This window comes from Ursus americanus, chromosome 24 (assembly GCF_024610735.1).
Source record: "Ursus americanus isolate L20-20 chromosome 24, mUrsAme1.1.p, whole genome shotgun sequence".
NCBI classification, from domain to species: domain Eukaryota; kingdom Metazoa; phylum Chordata; class Mammalia; order Carnivora; family Ursidae; genus Ursus; species Ursus americanus.
The window spans coordinates 38,536,873-38,558,006 of NC_142150.1; the positions used below are offsets into that span (position 1 = coordinate 38,536,873).

General features: G+C 58.6%; 3 protein-coding genes across 6 annotated transcripts; 1 reads left to right on the forward strand and 2 right to left on the reverse strand.

Moving 5' to 3' along the window:
• Positions 1–230: 230 nt before the first annotated feature.
• MTA2 (metastasis associated 1 family member 2) lies at positions 231–8,717 on the reverse strand. The gene is made up of 18 exons (XM_045793774.2): positions 8,196–8,717; positions 7,387–7,454; positions 6,843–6,936; positions 5,134–5,251; positions 4,940–5,003; positions 4,643–4,760; positions 4,243–4,345; positions 3,968–4,067; positions 3,623–3,811; positions 3,445–3,519; positions 3,265–3,323; positions 2,978–3,075; positions 2,717–2,856; positions 2,206–2,434; positions 1,913–2,002; positions 1,520–1,638; positions 1,271–1,419; positions 231–1,054 (listed from the first exon to the last, which is right to left on the reverse strand). Exons 1-18 carry the CDS (start codon positions 8,221–8,223, stop codon positions 889–891), a joined length of 2,007 nt encoding a protein of 668 aa, XP_045649730.1. The 5' UTR covers positions 8,224–8,717; the 3' UTR covers positions 231–888.
• Positions 8,718–8,999: 282 nt separating this feature from the next.
• Positions 9,000–18,622, reverse strand: EML3 (EMAP like 3). 4 transcript variants are annotated; one of them, XM_045793773.2, is made up of 22 exons: positions 18,345–18,622; positions 17,357–17,528; positions 17,015–17,272; positions 16,798–16,911; positions 15,681–15,748; positions 15,389–15,512; positions 14,996–15,166; positions 14,734–14,803; positions 14,537–14,647; positions 14,195–14,290; positions 13,645–13,800; positions 13,341–13,482; positions 12,726–12,877; positions 12,517–12,642; positions 12,303–12,434; positions 11,776–11,843; positions 10,950–11,038; positions 10,781–10,878; positions 10,561–10,648; positions 9,928–10,026; positions 9,525–9,655; positions 9,000–9,438 (listed from the first exon to the last, which is right to left on the reverse strand). In XM_045793773.2, the coding sequence occupies exons 1-22, from the start codon at positions 18,364–18,366 to the stop codon at positions 9,235–9,237; spliced, it is 2,691 nt and encodes an 896-aa protein (XP_045649729.2). In that variant the 5' UTR covers positions 18,367–18,622; the 3' UTR covers positions 9,000–9,234. The 4 variants fall into 4 exon arrangements, with proteins under 4 accessions (XP_045649729.2, XP_045649728.2, XP_087711080.1 ...); XM_045793772.2 differs by having other exon boundaries at positions 17,015–17,275; XM_087854954.1 differs by lacking the exon at positions 18,345–18,622 and adding an exon at positions 16,580–16,682 and having other exon boundaries at positions 17,357–17,496.
• Positions 18,623–18,896: 274 nt separating this feature from the next.
• Positions 18,897–21,044, forward strand: ROM1 (retinal outer segment membrane protein 1). Its single transcript, XM_045793775.2, has 3 exons — positions 18,897–19,782; positions 20,170–20,416; positions 20,530–21,044. The coding sequence occupies exons 1-3, from the start codon at positions 19,193–19,195 to the stop codon at positions 20,746–20,748; spliced, it is 1,056 nt and encodes a 351-aa protein (XP_045649731.1). The 5' UTR covers positions 18,897–19,192; the 3' UTR covers positions 20,749–21,044.
• Positions 21,045–21,134: the final 90 nt, after the last annotated feature.

Sequence of the window (21,134 nt, forward strand, 5' to 3'; positions counted from 1 at the left end):
GGAGCTTGGGTTCCAGCCCCATAGGGATCTGGGGATCAGTTTGGGCCCCGGAGAAAGCTAGCTGGAACAGGCTGCCTGTCCATGCTGCCTATCTCCTAAAGCTGTTCCCAGGGCAAGTCCCATCTGTATCTCCTTCATTATCCTTTGTCCTTTATTTTCCCAATTGAAGACACCGCCCCCACCCCACCCCACACACACCCATGGCAGAGAACAGCTGAGCCGGGAGAAGCTGAAGAAAACAGCTTTTTATTTGTTACTATAAGAACCAATTACAGAATCCGAGGTTAAAAAAACGGACAAAAGATCTTTATTTCTGAGAATTGGCGTACAAAAGGCGGAGGGGGCACAGGGAGGGAAGGAAAAGAGAGAGCATGGGCTGGGGTTGATGCCAGCTTAGGGGCCTCAAACTCCAATTAGGAAAGTCCGGACACCGGACAGGAAGAGAAAGCCCCATTAGAAAAAAAAAGATAGACATGGCAGTCATGGCAGTGCACGCCCCCCTCCCCAACCACCACCTCCTATCGATTTACTCTTCCCCTCCCCCATCCCCTTTCACAAAGGGAGGCAAAATTTTTAAAAAATTAAAAAACCCTCCCCCCAAAACTGTCCAAGACAACTGTGGGTCCTACCCCCCAAAACAGGCTAGGTTCCCACAATGGGTCAAGTTCCCGCACTGTGCCCTCCACCACCAGGTATGGAGAAACGTGGGAAGGGGACAAGCCTCCAAGTGGTAACACCAGAGGGCGCCCAACCCCTCCAAGGACACACACTCACTTGCTCCCTCCCTCACTCACTCCTCATTCCCTTTGATACTAGAGGGAAGGGAGGTTGGATGCCCTGGGCACCCCCCCTCTAGCTTTCAGCCCACCTCCCTTCCCCCACAGATGCTCAATCCTCCAGGACAATGGGCTCATTGGTGCTGGCAGGATGTGAGGGTGCAGACAGTGGGACTGGGGGCCGCACTGCAATCAGTGGTGGCTTCACCTTCAGCGGTAGGTTGGGCCGGCGGGCAGCTCGCCGCATTTCCAGATGGGTCAGAGCCTTCCGCAGGGCCCTGGCCAGGAAAAGAAGAGTGGAATAAAAAAGGCTAAGACTCTCGAGGTGAAACTCCACATTCCAAACTCCAGTTCTGCCTTCCGGCCCATTCTTTCCTGCCATCCCCACCCCGCACCCAGTCTTCCTGGAGCTGGTCTCGCTCAGAACTGCTGTTATCCTTACACACCAGTCTGGGTTGTCAACCTCTCCGCCCCTCCCATGGTGGCCTCCCTACCTGGTATCCTTTGTGGCCACAAACACCACAGGATTGGGGGCATCAGCTGGGTTTAGTTTCTGACGCTTAGCTGCTGGCTGTGAGCTTGAACGAATCCCTGAGGCCAGAGGCCTTCCGTTGGCAGAGAAGGGGACCCCCGCTCCTGCCATCTGGAAGGGGGTGGGCAGCGCAATGAGAGCTGACTCACAGATTCCAATCAGAAATAAAAGCCCATCCAATCAGCCTGGCCCACTCCAGCTGTCAACTCACAGTTTCATAGGCCCGTTTCACCATAATGCCCCCCAGACCCCGGTTCTGGGTCAGCTGGTTTCTGTTGATTGGTGTCTTGGTACCTCGAGGTGTTTTTGGTTTCAGAGGCGCCTGGGCCACTACCAAGAAAAACATAAGAGAAAACTTAGAGAACTTTCGGGCTTTCTCTTCTCTATGTAGTTTCCCTGGGCATCCCCAAAAACAGTGATGGGGGGAGAGGTCTGGCAAGCAATTAGCACACAAACGGGATCTTAGCATTCATTCACTATGGATAGCTTATGAGAACTGTTAACATCCAAAAAAAGTACAGGCTGTTAGACTAAATCTCTTTGGACTTTGACAGTGAAAGGATGACAGAGAACCTGACACCACCTAACCAGTCCCGTTCCCTACCCAGATCTTTGACGATGGTTGCCAGCGGCAGCCGCACCAGGGGGTGAATCTTCAACGGGGTCTTCGCAGCCTTAGGAAGTCGAATGGAGCCTAGAGAACAAAGAAGAAAGCTCTTGAAGGGGCTTCACTATTCAGGCCTCTCCTTCGGCCAGGAGCCATATCTACTCTCCTACCCAAGTGCTGTGGCCTGCTATCCCTGCTGTCATTAAACATCCAGAGAAACACCGGTCTCTGCTCTGCTTTCTGGCCAGAGCATCCCGACCTGCCACTAGCCCCACCACTCCTGCCCTTACACTCCGCCTTGATGGCATTGGCATTGATAGGGGCATAGGGTCGTCGGGCAGCCCTCCTCGGCTGTAACAGGTCCCTGCACATGCGTCTGGCCAGACGGGTGAGCTTTGTGGTCTGGAGCAGGAATGTTTGCCTGTTCTTAGCCAGCAGCTTGGCCCGGTTGGCGCTGGTCGTATAGGGGGAGAGACTTTGGGCTTCAGGTCTAGACAAATGACCCCTCGAGTGTGGCTCCTAGAAGAAAGACATTGGGAAAAAGGGAAAACCCAGATGTGCACTGAGGCTCTCCTTTCTTCCATTCTCTGCAAAAAGCAATTTATTCCTGCCTGATCTCTTTACTGCCATCCCGACCTACCTGTCTCTACAACCACCATCAAGCACACCCTCTCCACCCACATGCACATCGAACCATCACCAAACCATCACCATTTAAGCGGTTGGGTATTCTGGCCCTCACGTAAAGCTCACATCAATATGCCTACTGCTCTCCCCTGCCTGGTCCCCATCAGTCCTTACTGTTGTGCCCCGAGCAGCCCCCTCAAGCTGGGTCGGGGTCTTCAGTCCCCCATACTTCTTCCAGTAGATCCAACAGGAAGCACAGAGGCGGCACTGCATGTTGGGTGGGCCCCAGGCGTACCACTGCGCAGACTGTGTGGCTGTACGAGCATGGAGAGAAGGGGGGAGTTTGGGAAAAATACGCAAGCTGAGCCCCTCAGGTGCTTGGGCCAGAGAAGACCTCTCCCACCCCCAACATCCCTATCCTTCCCTGGAACTCACTGTGGCAGCTCTCGCAAGTCAGGCCCTTCTGGAATCCAGCCCCATTCATGCCAGGTTTCGAGCCCACAGAGATGATCTGGTTAGGATTTGGCTTAGTACTAATGGGAACAGTGTGGGGAGAAACCAGGAACTGGTCAAGGAAGAGAATCCCATTTCCACCTCGTCTCTATCATCATTTGATTCTTTGACCCTGACTCCTGCCCACCGCCAATCACTGAGAAAAGCAGGAGTTGCGGGGGAGGGCAGAAAAAGAAAATGCACCAGCCTCCCCCACCTACCACACTTACTAGGTAGGGATATAGACTTGTTTTAGTTTGCTGTCTGCTTCAGCAGCTTTCAATCTTTTCTGCATGAAGGGAAAAAAGAAAGAGAAGGATCAGAGCATCTCTGCAGGAGGATGCCATCCACTTCCAAAAGCAGAGGTGAGCCAGAGGCCCCTGGTCCAGCCTTCCCAGACCAGCCCGTACCTGCTGAATATAGCGGTCTGTGGTTTTCCACATGTAATAAAACTGGACTATGCTGGCGAGTGACTTCCAAGGCAGCTAAGGAGGCAGAGGGAAGAAAAGAGAGCTGGCATCTGGCCCCAGATCCTGGTTCCTTCACCTGTCATCTTCTCCACCTCTCCTCCCAGCCCCATTTACTTACAAAGTCCTGGCGAATATCATTGAAATCCTTCCCATACTTCTCCAGGGCCTCCTCAAACAGCATGGCCTCCGAAGCAGACCACTCCTCCATCTCGTCCCGACACAGCACCGGGCCCCCCTGGGGCACCAGGGTCGACATGGCTTTCGCCAAGTCATAGCCATTCCTCTGCAACGTATCCATTGCATGGAACTACAGGGAAGGTAGGAAACAACACTGATGGCCCGAGCCCCTGCACGCCACACCCTCAGCACGCCACACCCTCAGAGACCCTCCCTCTCCTGTCCCGGGACTCTGCACGTCCCCACAGAGCCCAGCCTGTCCGACTGCCCAGCCGCATCTGCTCACCAGGGTGATATCTCGGGAGGCGGCGGCTGCGCTCATGTGCAGGCTTGGCTGCCGAATGGAGCTGCTGCAATCTAGGGCTCTTGCAAAGGTGCCCACAGCTCTGAGGGAGAGATTGAGAAGTCAAGAGGGAAAGAAGGAGGCATGAGTGGGCTGAGGAACTAAGCCAAATAAGGAAAACACCCATGCCAAAAAAAAAATCAAGTCCACCTCTGAGAATTCAATGCAAGATGTCCACACCGCCCCCAGCCCATCTTCCCCATCCACCCACCCCTCACCGGGCCACCACGAGAAACTGATCAATCTGCCGGTCTGTGAGAGGGTTGTCTGGGTCCCAGACCTTCATCTCCATCTTCTGTTGGTTCCGATTATCAGATTCTCCTGGGAAACAGGGCGATGGCAACATCAGGGACAGGGAAAGAAGGAGAAGTGTCTTGACATTCACAACAGCACCTCATTCCCCCTTGTCTCCTGCTTGGACTTATCAGCCATCTCAACTCTCAGACTTCTCTTCCCAACTGTGCCCATTTGCCCCTCTCAGGTTTCCAGGGTCCCATCCCATCAGGGTGGCAGCACAGAGCCATGAAGACTGGGCAGCGTACAACTCCATGGCACACCATTCACAAACACTACCATGTTCGATGACCCAGTAGCCATACAGTCTGTCCTGTTGCTTACCCTCTGCCAGGCGATCTGGGATCTCAGCTTGGTATTTGCAACCAACTCTGATCTCCCCCTGATCAGCTAGAAGTGTCTTTTGCACAGGGTCAAACACCAGCGAGTAAAAAAAGCAGTCCTGGAGACGGGAAGAAAAGGTAAGCAGGCAGCAGTCCTCAAAGGCAGGGGGCGGTGGGGAGGATCCAGAATTCCCGAGACAGGCAGTCTTCAACCTGTACCTCCTCACAGTTCTACTTTCTTCTGGCCTCTTGGGGCATACCCACCTCCCTCCTTCTTCTCCCAGCACCTCTTTCTCACCTCCTTTTCCAAGTACTGGCTCAAGATGTCAGTCTCATTCAAGAGGGTCACACTGCATTTCCCCCTACAGAAGAGAGGTCCAAAAACCCAAAAGCCCCTCATTCCCTTTCCACAGCATCTCCAATACACCACTCCCCCCTCTCCATCTTCTGAAGAAGTGCACGCAGGCTACAGTGGCCCGGATTGTCCTATACCGTATGTGGGTGGCTGGTAACGATTCAAACTGCCGAGAAAGAAAAAGCTCCCGGTGCTTCAGCTGATGTCGCTGCTGCTCCGACACCCCTGGCTGCTTTGATTCCTCCTCAAACTCCCCTGGGAGATGAAGGAAGAAGGAGCCAAGTCAGAAACTAATTCAGAAAGAAGCCACCTTGGAAACTCTAACCCAGGGAGAACACTTTCTATTCTAGCTGGTTTTTTCACATTCCCCAGGCATCTGCAGCTCATACCCTTAGCCCACCAGCTTTCCCACTTAGCCCTCTTCCCCATTACAGTGCTCCCAACTCCCCATTGCTAACGCCTTGGGAATAGCTGCTGAAGAGTGCAAAGAATGCCACAGAAACCCATCCCAAACCCAGGTGCCTATGCTCCGACGCCACTCATAAATCACAAATCTGCCCACACTGGGCCCGGCAAGAATATCATACTCGTCTCTCTTGCTAAACCAGCCTGAGGTCCAGAAACCCAATAAGGTGAAAAATCATCACACAAGGTTGTGTTTACCAGTTCTTCTTTTCAGATTTCAGGAGTCTCTTTGATCTTAAACATCATGCAACCCTAACTACCCTTCACTGTCCACTTGGCTAATGACAGTTTGGTTTGTGGGGTTTCCAAGGACAGTACCCCTCAAGTCAGTGCCAACACCTTCCCCAGGCACTGCAACTTTGCCCTAAAACCTTGGTGGAAAGGGTTAACTTGGCTGGGGACCAACCAAAGCGGGAGGGGGCAGGACAGCCACAGGCCCAGGCTCATTGGTGTATTGTTCCCAACCTCAGGGAGAAGGGGGGTGGGGGGGTGCAGCAGGCTCCACCCCTCGCCTGTGTGCTCCGGAAACCCTGTGCTAAGGCAAGGGGGGACCACACCCCCCACCCCTTCTGATTGGACAAGGCCAAGGTCAGCCCCTGCCAGATGGGGCTGGAAACCCCACAGGGCCAGAGAACTTGGTAGGCCTAGCTCCTCCTTAACCCCTTCATGCCCAAAGCAGCCTGAAATAAGGAAAATAATTTCAGAAGGAGGAACAAGATGAAGAGGAAAGAAAGCCAAAACACGAAAGGAAAAAGAAACAAAGGAAAACAGAAGGAAATGTGTTTTTTAAAGGAAGATGAAAGCATAAAGAAAGGAAAATAAGGCAAAAGAGAAAGATGTAAAATGGAGTGGTGAGAAGACAGAACAGGTGAGAAAGAGGAAAAAGGCAAGAAAACTTTACTAGCTTCCTATTCTCTCCCTTCAATGTCTTCTCACTATCTCGTGATCATGAACTAGGCTGCTTCCCTGTTACGCAGGCTTCTAAGTACAAGCTCTTCCTCTTCAACCTTGACCTTTACAGTCACCACCCGTTGTCCCAATGTACCCAAAACTGTCCCCCAAGGGTCTTGCTTCTCTAAACCCCTTCCTCATCCCCTATTTAAATACTATCATCTCTTTTATACCCATCATTCAGATACACACAGTCACACACAAGCCATTTTCTTCTGGCTTTCCTTATCATGGTCTCTCACCGTGCTTCCAACCCCAACATGTAAAAACAGGCCTTCCTCCACAGACCAGGCATTTCCCACCCCCAAACTCACACCCCTGCTTTGGGCATGCTACCAGGGGAAACACCTGCAGGGGCATGCCCAGGCCTCAGATCATGGGGAGGGGGAGTGGAGGGGTAAGGGTGAGGTGGGGGTGCGAAGACACTCACTGGCATTGCTATCAGCCAGGCTGTTGAGGCTACTGGAAATGTCCCTTCGCCGGAAAAGGCACACAACCTTTGCCTCCACGTTTCCATTTGCAGTCTAAGGGGATAAAAAGTGGCAGTTAAAATTGGTCATTTTAAAGTAGAAACACATATAGAAGAAACTAACAACATTGAATAAGGTTCTAAGGGGTGTAAATACAAAGACCCAAAAAATTATGAATAAAGAGACTTACACTTAAGGACAGACTTCCAAACTTTTTTTCCCCCCAGACTTTCCCTTTCCTTAGCCCCCAAGAGATAGAACGGGAAAGTTCCCACCCAACTCTCAAAAGCCTTTCCTGAATACATTCAATGAATGAATGAATGAATGGATGGATGAATGAATGAATGAATGAATGAATATGAATGGGCACTTAGGATAGGGTTGTTTCCCCGCCCCCACCCCTCTGGCTTCCACCTGAAGTTAGTGACCTCAGGAAAAAAAGACCCCCCAGCAGGGGGAGGGAGGAGGCAGGGCAGGACAGGGGTGGGACTCGGCTCCACTCACCTTGTTGAGCTCCTCAATCCGTCTAACCAGGTAAGGATTACTAGAAGAATTTTCAAAATAGACGTAATCTGTAGGAGGGGGTGGGGAAGCATCGGGAAGATCAGAGGAGGTGATGGGAAAGACTGAGCACCAGGGTAGAAGACAAAGTAGGCCTAAGAGGACCAAAAGTATAAGGGTCCAGGTAGAGACGACGCTGAAATGTGAAAGTGGAGACACTACCAGAAAACAAGGGGTTTCCCCCACCACCACCCCTGACCACCTAGTTCTTTTATCAAATCCTTCACTCAAAAGTGAGCCTTAAGGAAGAGACGAGAAGCAGGGGGTCCCCCTGCAGTCCCCACAACTCAGCGGTGGAGTTGCACCCCAGTCTCGGCCAAGCGAGCAATTGTTGACTCTAGCACAGGGCCCTCACCCTTTAGAACCCCGACGCACAACAACGCCCGGGGGAAGGAAACCTCCCGTCGGCTCCCGCTCAGGTGGCAGAGCGGTCGCCTCGGCCCCCCGCGCCCCCTGCCTGCCCTGTCAGTTCCTTCCGAACCACTTTCCCAGGCCCCACTCCCCGACCCAGGGGCCCCCGACGCAACCCTGAGAGTGCCGTCGGGGCTGCCCGCAGCCTCTCCGGCGGCCGCGGCGCCCCGCCGCGTCGCCCTCCCCGCACCCTCGTTCCCCGTGCTCCCGGTTCCGGTTCCGGTCCGCGCTCGGGACCACGCCGCCCCAGGCGCGGCTCCCCGCGCTGCCGGGTGCCGAGCCTCTCTGGACCCCGACCCCGACCTCTCCCGCCGCCCCGGACCCCGCAGCCCGGTACTCACCCCCCACCCGGTACATGTTGGCCGCCATGGCCGTTCCCGCCGCCGCCTCCGGCCGCACAAAGGGGTCCGGGAGGTTCGCGGGGGCAGGGCTCGGCTCGAGGCGAAGCCCCGAGCGCGGGGCTGGCGCTTCGCGGAAGTCTCGGTCGAGCCCGCGCAGCCGGCACCTCCGCCGCCTCAGCCGTCGCGGTTCATCCCGGCCCGCGCTGTCGCCGCCGCCGCTACCGCCTCACGCCTGGGACGCCGAGGCCAGCGCCGGTCCGCTCGGCCTCTTCCGGAACGAGCTCGGCTCCCGCCGGACCGGAGCCAGACTCCGGCTCCCCCCCGCCCTCGCCGAGCCCCACCAGACGTTGGGCTCTGCCGGCCGCCGGGAAGGCTTGCCCTGCCCGCCTCGGGGTTCGCCTCCTTCCGGAACACCTTCGGCCGATCCGGAGAACAAGGCCCGGCGCTCGGCTCAGGTCGGAGAGCGAGACCCCAGAGATCGGCTACTTCCGGAAGAGATTCGACTCCCTCCGGCCAACCGCGGCCCGGCACTCGGTTATTTCCGTTGCAGCTCGGCCCCTCCTCCGAGGGCGGGAGAAGAGTTGGGCTTAACTCTCTCCTCGCTGGAGCCCCGCAACTCCGCCTGCGGCCCCGAAAGACTCGCGCGCCTTTGCGCTCCGCCGGGTTATTTGCAAGCGGCTTTGCCTGTTATTTGCATGAGTGGCCTACGCTCCCCTACCCTTTCCAAACTCCTCTTTTTCTTCATCGCCACCCCCACAGGGCCCCGGAGGCCCCCAGCCGCGCCCCACAAAAGGACTGGGAGGCGACTTTGCTTTTGGTTTATTGCCCCTCAGCAGGCGGCGGGAGTCAGGGCCCAGGCTGGGGCTGCCCGGCTCAGCCAGCGGGTCTCTACAGTGTATGCGGGGGTGCCATTCGCCCCCTCCAGGGAAACGCGCAATCGGGAATGTCTCGAAGTCCAGGAAAGGTCGGCCCCTGGTCCTGGGGGTTTCGGGTGAGGCGGAGCCGCGCCGCAGGGCCGGTGGGTCCCCTCCCGCAGCGGTCAGACGTCGAGAGAGGAGGCGGGAGACAGGGAGGGGGTGCGAGAGGGCGTGGCGGGCGCCGGCCCCGCGCCTCCAGCGCCCAGCACTCGCCACTGGAAGATGCTGGCGTCCTTGCCGCCCAGCGAGATGAGGTGCGAGTCGTCGTGCGTGAACCGGACGCTGGTCACGTGGCTGCCGTGACCGCCGTACACGAGGCTCGGCGCCTGGGCGGGAAGGAAGACCGAGTTGCGGCCGCCGCGGAGCCCCGAGCCCCAGCCCGCCCGGCCCCAGAGGCCGCGGGAGGCCTCACCTTGGCGCGCGCGCACGGGTACTGGAACAGGTGCACTTTGCAGAAGTCGTCGGCCACGGCCACCACGCGCTCGTTGTGGGAGCGGCACAGGGAGTTGATGTCGGTGCCATCCGAGCCGTCTGGCCACACGCCTAGCACGGCGGCCGGCTTCAGTGCGGCCTCCTCCCGGTGGCCACCCACTGCCCAGGGCCGCACCGTTTCCGGCGCTCAGGCAGCCGCGGCGACCCACCGGCCGCGTTCCAGGTAATCCTTCCCAGTCCCGACAGCCCAGGGCCTGAGGGGCCTCCCGGGCTGGATCTGCCGGTTTCTTGACGCCCACCCCTCGACACATGACCGGCATGGCGAGCCCAGGGCGGGCTCCACGTTCCCCACCCCTCCCACAAGTTTCCACGGCCCCACTCACCATAGACATGGAAGCCCAGCACGCAGGTGTAGGTGGCCCACTCCCGGTCTCGGCTGTCATAGCGATTCCTCAGCAGCTTACAGCCTCCAACCACGTCCCCTAGGGAGAGGGAGCCCCCCCCCCCCAGCCCCCAGCTCAGCTCTAACACTGCCCTCAGTCAGGAAGACACCCAGAAGGGCAGGCTGGAAAGATGGGCTTGAGGTAGTGGCATGTGATCTGGTCACCGTGGTAGCCCTTGGCCCAGGACAAAACTCAGCCCCATGTGCTTCCTGAATTCTTGCTGAAGTTCTCCTAACCGCTTCTCATCAGTTCCTCCTCCCTACATAAGTCAATCCCTCCACACCTGCCCTGAGAAACATGTACAAAACCACCTCTTCCTAGTACATTTTTCAGCTCCCTCAAGTCCTCCTGGGGAAAGACCTGGTGTAACACTGTGTGTGGGGTTTTCCAAATCACAGTATTTCTCCTATGTGTACAATTCCAACCCCACCTTCCCCCTCCCTATGTAACAGCCCCTCCACCTGGAGCTCCTACATATTCTCCTGCAACCCCTCCCAACCAGGAGGCCCCCCCCCAAACAAATAAAACCCACCTGGTTACCTATTCCCCATGCTCTCCCCTACTTCCACTCACAGTAAAGGATCTCATAGTCCCCAGAATTGGACATGATGAAACTCCCATCCTTGGACCAGTCAAGGTGAGTGATGAAGCTGGAGTGACCCTAGGAGCAAGGGTCAAGAGACTAAAAATGTAGCTACCGTTTCCCCTCCCCAAATCCCCCTTAGTGCATTAGACCCCTTCAAGGAGTTTACCTGCTATGGGAATGCCCCACCCTCCACCCCAGCTTCCTCACCACACAGCGGCCAAAGCGGCTGGACTTGGCACCATCACTGGAAACGCTATAGATGTAGATCATGTTGTCATGGGAACCGATGGCCAGGTACAACCCATCTACAAAGACAGTCACTCAGAGAGGGAAGGGCCAGGCACAGGTGTGGGTCCAGGGTGGGGGTGGCTCCCACCTGGGCTGTACCGGACCACCGAGAGCTGCTCGTTGCCGTCAGTGATGTCCGACACGATCTCTCGGGTCTCTGTGTCCAAAACCAACCACCTGGAAGGGAGGGGGTGGAAAGCAGGTATGAGGTTACCTGTCCTGGGCAAGGTGGGGGTTGGCAGGTTGGAGAGTCTCAGAGACACCGACAGAAAGGCTGCGATGTAGACAAGCTGTCACTGCATCCTTTTTTTTTTAAAGAGAGGAAGAGTGGGGAGAGAGGCAGAGGGAGAAGCAGAGAGAGAATCTTAAGCAGGCTCCATGCCCAGCACAGAGCCCATGCAGGGCTCGATCTCACGACCCTGAGATCATGACCTGAGCCGAAATCAAAGAGTTGGACGCTTAACCAACTGAGCTGCCCAGGTGCCCCCTATGCTGCATTCTTATGCTGGGAAACGGGAAGGGGCTAAGGAGAGATCAAGGTTGAGGGGCTTCTGATGCCTCTAAGAAAGGAGTACAAGGGCCTCCTAGGAGGACCTTATGGAGTCGTAAGCTTGTCACTTCCGTTTGTTAGTCTCTCCCATACCCCTCCTATTCCCACTGCTTCTCTATCCTAAGCTGCCACCTCCTCCACTCCCGGGCTCGGAGGGGAGAGTGCTTGAGTGTGATGACGGTTGCCATAGGAGAGCTGGGGAGCCCCGGGCTGCAGAGAAAAGCACTGAGGAGCAGGAAGGTGCAGTTGGGGCTCCTGAGCAGGCAGCAGCCACACTCCTCCCCCCACACACACACACCCCACTACCGAGGAACCCTTCCCATACCTCCTGCTTTCCCCTCCCAGGAATCCTGGCTCCTCTCACCTCCCTGTGTTCAGTCCTACAGCCACAACTGCCCCACTGGGGTGGAAGTCAGCACAGAGACCAGTCTCCTGGGAGGGGGGAGAAGGTGAATTCAGGAAGATGCCTTTCTAGTGAAGGTTCCCGGATGGACACCTCGTCATGTTGGTAACACCAAAGCCTTCTCCTCCCAAGGATGAGACGGGGAGGAGAGGGACAGTAGACCTGGGGTGGAGGCAGGGTGTCACTGGAGCCTAAATGAGGCGATACTTAAAATGTTTAACAGCCAGAACCGAGCTGGGAAGCTGTGCTGGAGATTAACTGTTTGTTGCGCATCAAGGGGAGGTCTGGGGGTTCGGGGGCAAGAGGGCAGTGCTCGGGGGCAATGGAGGCATCTGCACAGAAGAATGGAGATTTTAGTAGCCCATATAGCCATACCAGTACAAACGGGCTGCCTCTGGGGAGAACAGAAAAGGATGTTGGGGAAGGAGTGGCAGCCACAGAAGCCATGGTGGGTGTGGCATTGGGGAGCCAGGGACGCAGGGCTCTACCTTGAGGTCAATGCTCCAGGCCAGTGCATGGCCCTCCCCATCCCACAGGCAGAGCTGCCGGTCGTGGCCACAGGTGAGGAAGCGGTTCTGGAAGGGATGCGTGCAGAGCCCCCAGAGCTCATCCGTGTGGCCCTGCAGCAGAGCATGGGCTGTCACCTCGGCCCCGCCTCAGTAGCTCTTCCCACCCTCCTGCCCGGAGCCCTTGCCCCCGAACCTGAATTACAGGGGAGAAGCCCTGGGCCAGATCTCCCCTCAGCAATGCATTCTTCGTGGTTCCCACCAGCAGCTCAGAGCCCAGCCCCTCCGCAATGGCCCGCACAGCCCCGAAGTGTTCAGGAATCTGTGGAATGGTGGCGGAAAGTCAGGGGCCCACTGGCCATTCCTCTTCCTCCCCCCCTCCCCCAAGCCCAGCCTAGCCCTCACCTCAGCCTCCTGGAGGGCCACCAATCCTGGCCCCCACTGGACCAGCCGGCGGTCCCGTCCGCCACCACTCAGCACAGTCCCGTCCCGCCGGAGACACAGAGCAAAGATGGACCCTTCGTGAGCGTGGGCCTGGGCCACAATCCCGTAGGTCTCTGTTGGCAAAGTCATGAGTGGGTCACGCCATAGGGGTGCCGGGCAGTGGGGAACTGGAGCAGCCCTGGCCGTCACAATGAAGTAATAACTCCCAGCTGTTGAGTACCTACTGAATATGGTCTCTGATCCTCGGCTATTATTTTACCCAGTTTACAGACTGGACAACTGAGCTCCAAAGACATGAGGTAACTTCCTAAAGGCCAAACAACTGGCGGCAAAACTGGAATGTGAACCCAAGATCTGGCAGACTCCAAAGCCCCGGCCCTGCCCCTTTGCCATGGTGTCCCTACCCTTCTAGACAGCCCTCCTAGAGGGCCCCCTTGGGGCCCACAGACAACTATCAACTCTCATGGTAAAAAAAAAAAAAAAAAAAAAAAGGAAAAAAGGAAAATCCTCTTCTCTGTTCCCACAGACCCTCTGGGGTACTAGACTTCCCAGATACCATCACCCCCAACCACTTACCTTTGGCCCCACCCCTGCCTGGGGTCCTGGAATCTGAGAGGCTCCGCCCCCAGGTGAGAATGTTCCCCTCTGAATCCCCAGTGAGAATGTCTCCATCCGGGAGGAACACAAAGCAAGGGATAAACTTGGGTTTCTTGTATTTCTGGGGGAGAGGCGAGCAGAGAGCAGGGGTCAAAGAGAAAAGCCAAGACTGAAAGTCACAGACCGTCGCCAGTTGGGTAGTATTAGGGTCTACAGTACTCAGACCAACACTTCCACCTCCACTCTGTCCTCCCGCACCACACTGCACCCATCCACGCCTCACCCCAAAGACACCCTGTTTCCGGGTGAGGGTCCCGTTCCCAGGAACCCCTGTTCCTCCACTCCAGTTCCAGAAGTGGACGTGGGATTTCCCGCTGGTGACAATGCAGCTGCTGTCACGAGGGCTGAAGCCAACGGCCAAGACTGAGTCATTTGTACTCTGAAGGGAAGATACCAGATTCAGCCACCCCAAGCCCTGAGCACCCTCACTTCACTCGACTCCTCAGTTTGCATCCTGACGGCCGGTCTGCTGAAGTCCCAAAACCTCGGGACACGCCTTCCTTCCGGACCCAGACCTGGTCCCCTACGACCACCCCTCCCAGTCACTCATGATGCCAGCACTGCCCTAAGGCCTGACGCGTGGTCGGTCCCTCAGGAGGCCAGAACTTCCATAGTTCCCTTTCACAGCCTCAGAGAGGCTAAGGGGCTCACTCCAGGTGGGCCAGCCAGACATGAAGTCAAGGTACGGGGAAGTCTAGAGTTCTCTCTGTACTCCACGGCCCTTAGCTCCCTAACCTCAGTGCCATGCCAGGCCACCTGGACTCCCTCCTCACCTTGATCTCAGCCAGCTTTGTGCCTCGGCTGCAGTCCCACACTGACAGCATGTGCTCGTTGGAATCATCCACCACACAAAGAAAAGCACCCTGATCCTGAGAACGGGGGACACAGCGGAGGGGCTGAGTGAGGCCTAGAGGTCTGTGGGCTCACAGTCATCAGGCAAGGGCTGTCATCGCGGGTTGAGCGGGCAGGAGAAGTGGACACCTGTCCCTTTCTCAGGAAAATCGGCTGGGTGGGGTTCAGGAAGGCCAGAACTTCGGAGGTGTCCTGGTGAAATGCAAGAAGGAGGTTCCTGGGCAAGGAAGATGGGGGGTCTAGAGGCTTTAGAGCCAGCTCACCGCCACTGAAAAGGCCAGGGCTCCCACACCCCGCTCGAAGGCCCCCAGTCCAATCTCCTGCAGCTTCAGCAGGGTCTCTGAGTCCCAGACGTGAACCACCGGCTGCAGGGGCTGGTAGAGGAGAAGGGGTCAGGGCCGTGAAGGAAAGCCAGGCGGCAATTTTCTCCTGTCTGCCTGCTGTTCGACTTTGGCCTTACCTTTCCATCTTTGTCCACTCCAGCTGTCTGTCCTGAGGCTACACGAACACCATCGGGGTGGACAGCTAGGCTAGGTGGGGGAGGAGACGCTCTAGGGAAGGGGGTCGGTCTCTCAAGACCCCCCAGGACACCTTCTCCATGCTTGCAGAGCGGCAAGGCAGCTCCTCCTTCCTGCTCCTCCGCACCCGCCCAGACCCTGTTCCTGCCAAGCCCACCATCCCCACGCCTAGAGCTGCCCACTCCCACGCCCCAGGCCCCTCACCAGCGAACGCAGTCCGTGTGGCCCCGGTAATGTCTCTGGCCGCCACCTCCAGGACCCCCTGGGCCCCCCTCCGGCCGGTATAGCACCACCACACAGGCGATAAAGTAGACCACCTCCCCAGAGCGCAGCACAAACAGATTAGAGCGGGAGTCACGACCCCTGTACCCATAACTGGAGTGGGGATGGCAGTCAAGGAAAGGGTCAGACCAAGGGCAGAATGAGGAAGAGAGGGGACAACGAAAGAGCTTCTGGCTGACAGCACCATCAGCAGAGGACGGTAGGGCAGGACTCAGAGGGCTTTCTGATCCCGCAGACCCAGGGGGAAACTGTCAGGAAGGGGGGGTTCCCAAGATGGGAAAGGTGGCTCCCGTGGGACTGGAAGGGGCAGGATACACCCAGTCAAGGCTGAGGGTCTCCGGGGGTGGGCCGCTGGGCAGCTCCTCGAGGCTGCGGATGCCAGATGGGATGTACATGGTAATGGGGCGGCCGCGAAGGAACATCTTCACTGAGATGCCTTCTACAGAGAAAAGGGGGGTGTCAACCACCACCCTGCAGCCTCCCTTTCAGGAAAGCCAGAGCAGAACTCTACCCACCACACCTCACAGGTCCCCCACAGTAGCTCCTGGGACTGTAGCCCAAACCCCAAGTCCGTCATCCCAGTTCTTCCGGACTCCTCTGTACTTACCCAAATTATAGTTGCTCCTCCGCGACCCAGGACCCCCAGGGCTGGAGAGGGGGTCTTTCCCCCCACGGCTGTTGGGAAGAGAGAAAAGCAGAGAGATGCGGTCAGGTCCCAAGACCTAAGTGGGAAAGGGCAGGACACAAGAAAGGAGGTTCCTCTAGAACCCAGTGATGTCTGCATTCGGAACATTAGGGGCCCCAAGTAGATGGGGACTTGCAGCCCCATGTAAGAGACGAGAAAGTTTAGGCCAAAGGGGCAGAGCACACGGCACAAAGCCCTAACGCTTGTGAAAGGCTGTGCAGCATGGCAAGGAGGGGCCCTTTCCCTCTAGACCACCAGGCTTCTGGCTGGCCTTTTCATTTCTCCATCTGTAAAATGGGACCAAAGGGAATCCAGAATGCACACCAGCCCTGCCTTTCAGGGATCTGGGAGGTCAGCAAGAAAGTCCTTATCTCTCCAGAGGAAAGTAACAGGTGAATCCCACAAACAGCTGTCACTAAATACTAAGGCGGTAATAGCTCTTCAGAGAATAAAGGAGACCAAGGACAGGGCTCGAATAAACACTCAGGTGTCCTGGCGCTTGTATGCACTCTGAGCCAACTATACTCAGCCACTAGGATTTCCCCTCGCTCTCCAGAAATAAAGCCTGGTAGATTGGGGTGGATGGGGCAGGGAGTGCTGAGGGGTAGGGCTGAAACTCTTCTGAGAACAGTCGTCCGTGAAAATCATGAGAGCTTCTGGTACCTCTTAGAATCTTGGAAGGTATGTGGTGATTTGGTAGAACCAGAGTCAGGAAGAGTAGGGTTCAAATCCTAGCTCTAGCTGTGTGACCCCAGGCAAATGACTTACCCTCTCTGAGCCTGCTGCCTCACCTGGACAATGAACAGCATGAGACCACCTACCCCCCAAGGATGTCGAGGGAACTGAATGAGATGGAGGAGGTCGAGGGTCTAGCACAGTGCCGGGAACACAGCAGGCGCCCCAGGAGTGCTTGTTCCTTTCTTCCTGTTGGGCAATGAGGTCCCCCCACCCCACCCAGGGAAGTGAGGTGAGGGATGTGGAAATCAAGAGCCTGAGCCTGGGGTGGGGTGGGGTTCAGGGTGGGGGGAGCCTCGCCCACCTCTCCGTGCTCCCTGACCGCAACAACAGGTTGGCCGAGGAAGCTGCCTTCCGGGAGAGTTTCTGCCGAGGCCGTTCTGAGGGGGATGAGGAGGAGGAAGAATTTCTCCGTGGCCTGGGAGGAGCATAGCGAGCAGGTAAAGATCAGTCCCTCTGCTCCTCTGCTCGTGCTCCGCAGTCCTCCCACCCCTCCAGGGCCTCTGGCACAGGACACTTACGTGTCAGCGCGCTGCGGGGGCTGCACAAGCCTGAGGATCCCCGGGGGGCCCGGGGAGCCAGTGCCACTGCTGCTGCTGCCCCCTCCTTCAGACAGGGTCCCACTAGGCTCTTCACTGCCCCCCTGCGGGGCTGGGGGCCCATTGCTCAGGCCAGGGGGTCCAGGGGATGGCTCGGTCTCCACCTCTGTCTCTGTCTGGGTGCCCCGGCTCACCAAGGAGGGGCCGCATGTGGGTGGCAGTCCTGGGGGCGCTGCAGGGCTGCTGGGGAGACAGTGAAATCAACCTGATGCCCCTAGAGGTCCCTGGAAGGAAGAGGAAGAGGGTGTGTGACAACAGGCATACCTGTCCCGTGTCGGAGCGGGCGTGTCAGGGTCCTGCAGGGGGCTGGGGGGCGCGTGCAGCCGCAGCAGGCGGAGGGCCTCTGCCAGGGCTGCTTTTACCAGCTCCATCTCCTTCTCCTGCACCTGAAGCCGCTGGCTCAAGGACTGCAGGGCCTCCTGAGCAGGGCCCTCACCTGGAAAAGGGGCAAGAAGCACTCAGAACGTACCCACCACTTGAAGAAAGGGTTGAGGGGATTCTGTCTTCCCCCGACTTTGCATTCGTCCAATAGGACTACCCCCTTCAAGCAGCCCCAAGCTTGGAGGCTGTCCCGGAGGGGAGGAGACGGGTGGTAGAGGATCAAGGGCCTCCTTCTGGCAGGGCAGGCGAGGAGCCTGGCAGAGCTCCCTTCCTGCTGCTGTCTCAGCCTCCGCAAAGACAGGGAGTACCATGGAGTACCAGGGGGGAAATATGGAGTACTGCCCAGGAACGTGGGAACCACAGAGGGAGGCGCCGAAGGACGACCGCCCACCCCAGAGCAGGCTCAGGTCTCCAGGGAAGGCAGAGAAACTGAGGAGGGGGCGCGAAAGAAGAGGGGGGACACGAGAGTACAGTCATCTGAGGGCTCAGAGGACCAGGAGAAGAGATCGAGAATGACCGGAGAGGGTATCAGTGGAGACGGAGTCATAGTGAAGGTCCCAGGGTTACGGTGACCGTCAGAAATAAAACGACCCGAAAAACCAGGAGAAGAGGCCCAGAGTAACACAGGGGACAGAGAAACATCGAGGGGCCCAGAGTAACATGGGGAGTGGATGACGTTGAGGAAGTTCGAAATGACAGTAGGAGATCCAAATAACTAGGGAGAGCGACCTGAGGAACAGTGGAGGATGCTCAGAACCCCTGAGGCCGAGGAGCACGCGGGGACGCCACCAGACTGCCGTCGGGCACTGGCAGCGGCCGAGCGGCCGGCGCTCCGGGAAGGGGCACGCCGCCCGCCCCGCCCCGTACTCACCGGGCCCCCCGGCCCCGTCCATCCGGCCCCCGGCTTGCTCCGAGCGGCGGCGGCGGAGGAGGCTTCTAAGCCGCCGGGGCCATGGCCAGGGAGAGGGAAGGGGAAGCACCCCGGGGCGCGCGCGCTCGGGTGCCGTGCCGCCCCCCGGGGGCGCTGTCGGGCGCGGGGAAAGGGCCTGGAGGGGGCGCTGTGGAGCGGGGGCGGCAGGCTCCGGGGCCCGCCGGGGCCTTGGACTCTCCCGGGGCCGCTCTCGGCTCCCGGGGGTGGGGTGGCGGGGCCGTCCCGGGCCCCAGCGCCGCGGCACAAACAGGCGCCGGACGCGGAGCCGCCAGGAAGCGCGGGAGGGGGGGGCGGGACGAGGGGGGGGCCGGGCCGCCTGGTAACCCCTCCCTGTCCGGGCCTCGCCGCTCAGGACCTGGGCAGGGCCAACCCGCTGACCCCCGGGCCCCCTCCGGGCCTCCGCCCCCCAGGCTCTTCCGGGATCCCCGCCCCCGGGCTCCCTGGGGTCCTCTCTGGACTCCTTGCCCCAGCCCCTAGCCCCTGGGGGCAGAGCCGACCGACCCCTCCCCACTTCCGCGAGGGGGCAGGGGCGGGGTCACGAAATGGGTCCTTTGCCCGGGGGCGGGGCTTTTCCTAAGGGGCAAGGCCAAGGCACCTCGAATTGGGGCTGGCAGTGGCCAAGGCAGGGGGTTATTAAGGCTGGGGAGGGGGGAGGGGGGCGGATTCCCAGGGTATTGGGGTCAGGGTGGCATTAGCCCAGCTCAAGCCGGGATGGGCTGACTCAGCATCCTGCCCCCGCCAACCGTCGTCCCTGACAGCTCTTGCTTTCCCTTGGGCAGAGATGGGAGATGGCGCCGGTGTTGCCCCTGGTGCTGCCCCTCCAGCCCCGCATCCGTCTGGCACAGGGGCTCTGGCTCCTCTCCTGGCTGCTGGCGCTGGCCGGTGGCCTCGCCCTCCTCTGTAGCGGGCACCTCCTGGCCCAGCTGTGGCAGCTCGGCACCTTCTTGGCTCCCTCCTGCCCATTTGCTGCCCTGCCCCAGGTTGCCCTGGCGGCCGGTGCGGTGGCTCTGGGCACAGGACTGGTGGGTGCGGGAGCCAGCAGGGCCAGCCTGGATGCGGCTCAGTACCCTCCCTGGCGAAAGGTCCTGGGCCCACTGCTGGTGGTAGGCGCTGCTGGGGGCGGGGGTCTTCTAGTCCTCGCCTTGGCGCTAGCCCTGGCTTTACCTGGGAGTCTGGACACCGGGCTGGAGGAGGGCCTGGGGACTGCCTTGGCTCACTACAAAGACACAGAGGTGCCCGGACACTGTCATGCCAAACGGCTGTTGGATGAGCTCCAGCTGAGACACCACTGCTGCGGGCGCCACGGGTACAAGGATTGGTTTGGGATCCAGTGGGTCAGCAGCCGTTACTTGGATCCCAATGACCAGGATGTCCTTGAGTGAGTGTTTTATTTCTCCCCTCCCCTCACTCCTCCCAGCCTCCTTCCCCTCCTTTGCCTCCTCCCCCCTTGAAACCCACCTCGCCCCACAGGCAATAAATAGAGTCTAGTGATTGAGGGAATTGGTTACAGATCTGCCATTTATTAGGTGTGTGACCTAGGGCGTGTTACCAAACTGCTCTGGGCCCGTTTCCTCCTCTGTGAATGGCGATATAGGACCTATCTTGCAGACTTATTGTGAAGATAAATGAATTATGCATGCCTCGCACGGGGTAAACCGGTCAGCAAAGGTCTTCCATGTTTCTCTTCTCAAATCCCGCGCCCCGTAGCTTCTCCCCCAGGCCTCTATTTCCAGACATCCTAACACCCCTGCCCCTCTCTTCGCAGCCGCCTCCAGAGCAACGTGGAAGGCCTGTATCTGATTGATGGTGTCCCCTTCTCCTGCTGCAACCCCCACTCGCCCAGACCTTGCCTGCAAAGCCGGCTCTCAGAGCCCCATGCCCACCCTCTCTTCGATCCCCGTCAGCCCAACCTAAACCTCTGGGCCCACGGATGCCACGGGGTGCTGCTGGGGCACCTGCAGGGCTTGGCGGGCACGCTGGGCGGCGCGCTGGCTGTCACCTTCCTGCTGCAGGTGAGTCGGCAAGCGTCGGAGGACTCCCTCCATCTGGGCCCCCTCCCTGCCTCCAGCCCTGGCTCCGGAGCTGTCGACCCTCACAGACCTCTTTCCCCTCGCCTTCCCCACAGATTCTGGCGCTCGTGGGCCTGCGGTACCTGCAGACGGCACTGGAGGGGCTCGGAGGAGTTATCGACGGGGAGGGAGAGACCCAGGGCTACCTCTTTCCCAGTGGGCTGAAGGACATGCTGAAAACAGCGTGGCGACAGGGAGGGGTGGCTCACAGGCCGGCACCTGAGGAGGCCCCCCCAGAAGAGGCACCTCCTAAGGAGGGTCTACCTGAGGCCTAGTGGCCTGAAACTTGGGGGATTGGGAGGGGGGAAGGGGAGGGATGGACAGGACTGAAAACCTCCCGACTCCTTACCAAGGCTCCAGGTGGGGGAGGGGGGGTCCCTGGGATTAGAGGAGGGGTTAAGGATAGTCACGGAGCTAGACTGGGGACGGCACAAAACTAGGTGTCCAGGGCCTAGCCCCTGTGGCCAAGAGCCGCCAGGGAACACAAGGCACCCAGGGTGATGGGAAGGTGACGGGGGAAGGACTGGAGACTGCTCCTGGCACACAGACTCAATAAAGCTTTTGGACTGAAGCCACTGATCTTCCTCTTCAAGGGGGCTGGGCGGGGGGGGGGGGGGGGCTCTGGGAGAACTGATTTCTGTCTGCTAGAGAAGCCAGGACA